At 33.2% G+C, this 7632-nt stretch overlaps 1 protein-coding gene across 1 annotated transcript; it reads left to right on the top strand.

Moving 5' to 3' along the window:
- Positions 1-1995: 1995 nt before the first annotated feature.
- On the top strand, positions 1996-4025 carry LOC145119680 (uncharacterized). Its single transcript, XM_079055384.1, has 4 exons — positions 1996-2497; positions 2815-2928; positions 3337-3672; positions 3739-4025. Exons 1-4 carry the CDS (start codon positions 1996-1998, stop codon positions 4023-4025), a joined length of 1239 nt encoding a protein of 412 aa, XP_078911510.1.
- Positions 4026-7632: the final 3607 nt, after the last annotated feature.

Genomic DNA, 7632 nt, shown 5'->3' on the forward strand with positions numbered 1-7632 from the left:
GATTTGCTGATTTTTAAACATGTTTCCCCGAAAACAACCATCGGGTTCTCAAAATAGAAAACGAAAAAGAAAAGAACAAGAAGAGGCTAATCAATTAAGAGGGTCTTTGAATAAATATTTTGTTAGAAATCAAAATTCTAATGATCCGGTTAATAATTTTAATGTTCCACCTAGTACTTCCAATGATTCTGTTGATATTTCCAATGATTTTGAAAAAAAATGCTTTTTTTGATAAAGATAAACCAAGTGATTTTAATATTTTTGATCCTAGAGTATGGGATGATTTAGATTCAAAAATGAAAGATTTACTAACAGGGCCGGCCCAACTACATGGGCAAGTTGGGCTTAAGCCCAGGGCATCAAAAAAATCAGGGCATGTTTTCTATACAGCAATTAATATATATATATATATATATATATATATATATATATATATATATATATATATGTATTTTAGGCCCAAAAATTTAGTCCAATTACTCCACTCCGAAAATTAACAGCGATCGGCAACATTGGGGCATCCGATTCTTGAGCGCGAACTGTGAACTGTGAGAACGCAATCGTCAATCGTCAAATGAAAAAGCTAAAAATTATGAAAATCGGACATTGGGGAGATCGTGGAGTCGACGAACGTTCAAATCGATTGAAGTATTTGTTCTGTGGTATGATTTGCCGATTCCCATTCCTTTCTTGCTCAATTTCTTATTTAATCTTCTCTAAAACTGATAGTCTGATACATGCAATCGATCTTCATCTCTGATTCTTGATTTCTAATTACTGAGACCTGAGTTCGAAGACATCAAACACAACCCGAAGAATGGAGAAATCAAACACAACCCGGAGACTGGAGACCTGATTGTTGATTTCTATTCTCATCCACTCGATTTTTGGGTGAGTTTTCTTCAATTGATTGTGATTTTGCTCGATTTTTGGGTGAGTTTTCTTCAATTGATTGTGATTTTGCTAAATACATAAACTTGCTGCCATCAATCATCGGTTCTTTGTTCTTAATATGAGTAATTGATTATTGTGATTTGTTGTAGGAACGAAAGACCTGTGTGGTTTCTTGGTTTCTGAATTCTTTTCTCATCGTCTGCTCTTCAACTGATTAGGGTATGTTTTCTATTTTTCTTCTAGTGATTTTTTTTATTTATGTTTGAACACCAAACCTGCTGCATCAATCTATCACCTCTAAACTTGCTGCCATCAATCATCTGTTTGTTTTAGGATTCATGAATTTTTTTATTACCTGTTGGATTTCATCAGTTGGATTACAATAAAAAAGTCATCTTTTGTTTCTGATACAAATTCGAGCATCAAATTCTGTTGTTTGGTATATGAGATTTATGGTTTACTTCAGGTATGGTTTCTGATTACTATGGTTTGTTTATGATACAAATTTGTGAATTACTTTTGTAAAGGTTTGTTCTTGTTTTTGTGATGTGAACCAGGACTTGGGAGGCTGATTTTTGTTTATTTTAGTCTCTTGAAAGGTATATATTTTTTTCATTGTAGTGCTATTAGTCGGTAGTTGTTGAAAATGGATTTGTATTTCTGATTTTATGTTTTATTTTTCAGATTATAGACATCTTCAAAGTGGAAAATAAAAACGAAAACTTTGGTCAGGTTGTATCTTTCTTTGCTTAGCTTTTATAACTAGATTTATTGATTTTTTTTTCTTTGCTTAGCTTTATAACTAGATTTGCTGATTTTTAAACATGTTTCCCCGAAAACAACCATCGGGTGCTTAAAATAGAAAACGAAAAAGAAAAGAACAAGAAGAGGTTAATCAATTAAGAGGGTCTTTGAATAAATATTTTGTTAGAAATCAAAATTCTAATGATCCGGTTAATAATTTTAATGTTCCACCTAGTACTTCCAATGATTCGGTTGATATTTCCAATGATTTTGAAAAAAAATGATTTTTTTGATAAAGATAAACCAAGTGATTTTAATATTTTTGATCCTAGAGTATGGGATGATTTAGATTCAAAAATGAAAGATTTACTAATAGAAAAAGGGCCAAATAGAGAAGTTGATACCAACACAATTTTTCCAAAAGATTCACTTGGTAGACATTTTTCATTTGATTTTTTTATTCGGAAATTAAGAAATGGTGATTCTTTTGATAGAAAATGGTTAGTGTATTCAAAAGAACTTGATAAAGTTTTTTGTTTTTGTTGTAAGTTGTTTAAAACCGTTCGAACTAAAAGTAGTTTGGCAACCGAAGGAATTAAAGATTGGAATCATCTTAGTGAAACATTAAAACAACATGAAAATAGTTGCGATCATATGGATAATTTAAGAACTTGGAATGAAACGCGAATTAGGTTAAATAAAAACGAAACAATTGACAAAGAAATTCAAGAAAGGATAAAAAAAGATACTGAACATTGGAAAGAAGTTATGGTTAGAATTATTTCTGTTGTAAAATGTTTAGCAAAAAATAACTTGGCTTTTCGTGGTACAAATGAAAAAATTTATGAAAACTCAAATGGTAATTTTTTAAGTGTAATTGAATCGATTGCGGAGTGGGATCCGATAATGAAAGAACATTTTCGAATGATTCAAGACAAAGAAACACATAATCATTATCTTAGTCATAAAATTCAAAATGAATTAATTGAAATGTTAGCATCCGAGGTAAAATGTGCAATTATTAAAAAAATCAAAAAGGCAAAATATTTTTCTATAATTCTTGATTGCACTCCGGATGCTAGTCGCCAAGAACAAATGACTTTGATTATAAGATGTGTAGATTTGGAAAGTGTTCCATTAAAAGTTGAAGAGTTTTTTTAGAGTTTTTAATTGTAGACGATACATCCGCTCTAGGTCTTTTTAATGTTTTACAAGATGCCCTAAAATCTCTTGATTTGGATATTAATTATGTTCGTGGTCAAGGGTATGATAATGGGGCAAATATGAAAGGTAAACACCAAGGTGTTCAAAAACGATTGCTTGATATAAATAATAGAGCTTTTTATATGCCTTGTGGATGTCATAGTTTAAATTTGGTTTTGTGTGATATAGCAAATTCTTGCCAAAAGGCAAAAACTTTTTTTGGTACATGTCAAACGATTTATAATGTTTTTTTCTAATTCAACCAAAATATGGAGTGTTTTACTTGAGTTTGTTGATGATCTAACACTTAAATCATTATCAGCTACTCGTTGGGAAAGTCATATTGAATGTGTTAAAGAAATAAAAACACAATTTTATCAAATAAGAAAAGCTTTAAAAAATTATCTAAAATAAGTGATTATGGACAAGTGTGTAGAGATGCTGATTCACTAGTAAATGGTGAATTTTCTAGTTTTGAATTTATTTTAAGTTTAGTTATATGGTATGATATTTTGTACAAAATTAATTTGGTAAGCAAAAAGTTACAATCCAAAGAAATGCTTCTTGATGTTGATGTAAAAAATTTAGAGAGGTTAATTAATTATTTTGAAGGATATAGGGAAAATAGGTTTGACTTTGCTATTAGTGAAGCAAAAGAAATAGCAAATAGTGTTAAAGTTAAACCCGAATTTCCAAAAAAACGCAATAAAAAAAGAAAAAAACATTTTGATGAAATTCCAAATACCGAAAGAGAACACCAATCTTCTCAAGAAGCATTTAAAAGGGATTATTTTTTTATTCTTGTTGATATGGCTCTTGTTCAATTGAAAAGTAGATTTGAACAAATGTAATATTTTAAATCGATATTTGGTTTTTTGTTTGATGGTTCCAAATTAGTTTCTTTAGTTGATGATGAATTAAAGAAATGTTGTTTAAATCTTGAGTCCAATTTGAAAAATGGTGAAGATTATGACATTGATGGAGATGGTTTATTCATTGAGTTAAAACTTTTGCAGAAAATGTTGCCGGATGAAGCATACAAAAGTCGAAGTCCTTGGACATCTATTCAAATAATAGAGTATGCAAGAAGAATGGATATGTTCCCTAATGTGTTGGTTGCATATAAGATATTATTGACGGTGTCGGTTACAGTTGTTTCCGCGGAAGAAGTTTTTCAAAATTGAAGCTTTTGAAATCGGATCTCCGAAGTACCATGACTCAAGAAAGATTGAATGAATTAGCAATTTTAAGTATTGAAAGTGATTTTTTTAAAAATATTGATTATTGTAAAATAAGAGATGTTTTCGCTTCAAAAAATGCGTAAAGACATCGTTTTAGGTGATTTTTTGTATTATTTGTTTGATTATAAAAATTACTGCATTTTTTATATTTGAAATTACTGCATTTTTTTGATTATATGTTTTTGTTATTGTACGGTACACATATAAGGGCATAATTTTTTTATCTCGCCCCGGGTAGTAAAAAACAATGGACCGGCCCTGCCGAAAGCCTATTCTTCTCGTAGCCGTCGGGCGCTCCGGGGCTTCCTTCTCATGCTAGGGAGGTTCCCTAGACTTGGGAGGGGTTTAAGGAGGTTAGAGAGAAGTTAGAGAGAGAAAGAGAGGCTTATGGTGTGAAGAAAATATGAAGAGTTCACCCTTTATTTATAGGGTTTTTATAGTAAAGTAGCCCCTAAGTTTCGTTAGTATCTTCTGCGTACGAGCTCCGTTTTCTACGTTCTTTATATATACACGTTGGTATTTACGAGTACTACAACTTTCATTTAGATCCCGTCGGCTAATTCTCATTCTATCTCAGATTTACAAAAACTGTATCGTATTTATCGTGCACGAAGAGTAGCGACTAAGCTTCGTCCATATCTTTCGCATACGAGCTCCGTTTCCGGCGTTATTTATATCCACGCATTGGTATTTACGAGTACTACAACTTTCATTTAGACCCCGTTGGCTAATTCTCATTCTATCTCGGATTTACAAAACTGTATCGAATTCGCCGCGCTCGAAAAGTAGAGACTAAGCTTCGTCCATAACTTTCGCATACGAGCTTCGTTTTTGACGTTATTTATATCCACGCGTAGGTAAAAATAAAATCTACAACTTTTCTTTTTACTCCGTCGGCTAATTCTCGACCGATCTTAAATTTAACAGTAGGAGGTGATTACACTGTTAAATGTCCGCGTAAAATTCATAACTTTTACATACGGACTCCGTTTTCGTCTATCTTTTTTTCGTTGAGTTCCTATTAATGAGATCTTCAATTCTCATTTAGGTCGCGTTGGCCAAAAACCACTCGATCTAAAATTCGAATTCCGGGCTGTGCACTGTTATGCCAAATCTTAGAAAAATTATAACTTCCTCATACGAAGTCAGATTAGGGCGTTCTTTTTTTGTATGTTCTCGGTTTAACGTATACTACAACTTTTGTTTAGATTTCTAAGGCTAAAAAGTCCTCCATCGTAAATTCACTATTTACGTCTCTCGGTGTCGTGCTGGTTTTGCCGTAAAACTTCGACGGGCCATAACTTCTTCGTTATAACTCGGATTTCGGCGTTCTTTATATGTACGGATCCCTTGAGACATATTCTAAAGCTTGGTTAAGATTATTTATTCTAAATAATATTTTTTCAAAAAGTCGTTTTCGACCCCTATTATCTCTAAATTGACTAGCCCGGATCTGTGGACGTTACAATTATCTCCCCCTTAGGATGATTACGTCCCAGAATCATCAACAAAACAGGACTTGTACAATGACTCCATATGTTATCTCTTCATCCTAGGTAATAATCGTAACTTCTATGTTTCTTCGAATGAATATCTATCTCTAGGACTTCTTACTACATACGGTGCTTGATCTTTCACCCGCTCTTCATACTATGTTGTAACCTTCGAGTTACAAACTCAATACTTATTGGAGACTCCTTCTTCTTCTTAATGAGCTTAAGATAAGTTCTCTAATTACTACAATGGAACGATGTGTCATATTCTAATGACCTATCATCGTATGTTGCAACGCTTAGACTCAGGTCTCTTAGAGTCTTCCAGAACAGACTATACTTTCGTTCATGTTCTAATCTCATCTTAAAAGGTAGCATTTCTAGCTACAAGCAACTTTTTGCGATACCTCTACTGATCGCTTTTTATTTCAATCTTCTGTCTTAAGTCGGATGCTACATCGAACTTGATTCTCTGAACCACATAACATACTCAGCGTAGTCGGACTCAATTTGATATGACCACTAGGGTCGGAATAACAATCATCTTCTTAGTCATCACCGAAACGATGGTAACGACATACTTGAATAAAACGAAATCAATTACTAGCTCTTTGGTAACCTTGTGACTTTCCCTGATCCAAGCGTGAGTCCTGTGCTTCCGGTAGTATAGGCCTCTACTACCATTCACACCTACTCATACTCGTCCCAAGTATTGTCTCGCAGCTTTCCAAGTTACCATCACAAATACAATTTTAACACATAAAAATGTTTTCAATCAATCATAAAATTTCCCCTAGACTCTACTAGGACTTCTTCCATGCGTATCTTCAATCATCAATTCTACTTCAACTCGGTTGGTGATGGAAATGTCAGACAATGGGATAACTTCATGGATTATACCAAAAATCTTTCTTTCTGCAAATCGAAAGTTTACTTCTCCCGTACTAGACGTATTATTTATTAGATGCATTCTAAAGGGAAGATATCACTCTTATGATATCTTCCGATAAGTACCATTCAGTATCGTAAGCCTTCTCATTTCCTCTATTTACTCAATTCACTACAAGTCTTCACCATGATGTTCTGTACACCAAAGCAATCGTTTGGTGTATTGAGACGAGAATAAAGATAGAGGAAGTTTTAGACGTGTATTCCTCCTTATTACCTCGAAAAATTATATGCCAGTTCTAATATCGTAATTAACGTTTAGAAATCTGAACACATAAAATTTCCAGATCCGGTCGGCAACAGACCATAGATCCGATCAAACGATAGCATAAAGCATCACAAATTATTAAGCACATAAAAGCATCTTAGGCATCTTCCCTAATTAAGCTAGTGCTTATGTCTATTCAGGCGTACTTCCTAAAATATATTAGGCACACTCCTCACGATCATCGCTTAGCATTCTAAGTTTAAGTCTGGAAATAAATCTTTATTCCTAGTTCGCTTAAACTAATGCTCTGATACCAACTGTGCCATCCCCATTTTCACGGCCAGAAAAAACCGATTTTGTTTATGCTTTATAAAAATCAGAGTACATCTTTTAATAAAAATGTTGCGGAATTTGTTCCCAGAAAAACATGATAAATACGTTATCAAAGCATTTCCGAAGAAATGTATTTTTATCCATTTTAAAACATTTGGGATGTCATCGTCAATACAGAAACATAAGCATAAACAGAACTTACATTCATTTACACTAGTGATCTACATCTCTTTTAAATCCCTCAGTGTAAAGTAGCTTCATATCGACACCTGTGATACAAATAAGCTTGAGTGGGTCAGGTTGGGAAACCTGGTGAGTACATAGGGTTTTCAACCCACAATAATATAATTATTATGTTTAAACATCAAACAATCAACCCAATTACCCATCCCCATTATCTTCTTTACTCTTAAGGATCTACCCTAAGATTCAGCTATTCCTCATTCATTCATTCCTAAGGAGTATCCTAAGGAATCGGCACTAAGTCTGCTTACTCGCCAGGGTTTATCTCATTTATTGACAGTATCGTTTTCGAGAGTCCACTCGTAATATCTGTCAATGGGTTTTT

Source organism: Lactuca virosa, chromosome 6 (assembly GCF_052849685.1).
Source record: "Lactuca virosa cultivar CGN04683 chromosome 6, Lactuca_virosa_CGN04683_v6, whole genome shotgun sequence".
Classification (NCBI taxonomy): Eukaryota; Viridiplantae; Streptophyta; class Magnoliopsida; order Asterales; family Asteraceae; genus Lactuca; species Lactuca virosa.

Excerpts from the sequence above, each read along its gene's own strand:
- LOC145119680 (XM_079055384.1), top strand. The coding sequence starts at position 1,996 with ATGAAAGATTTACTAATAGAAAAAGGGCCAAATAGAGAAGTTGATACC. Across the intron at positions 2,498-2,814 it reads AATTTATGAAAACTCAAATG|ACGATACATCCGCTCTAGGT; the intron begins GTAATTTTTTAA and ends TTTTAATTGTAG. Across the intron at positions 3,673-3,738 it reads GGCTCTTGTTCAATTGAAAA|TTTCTTTAGTTGATGATGAA; the intron begins GTAGATTTGAAC and ends GTTCCAAATTAG.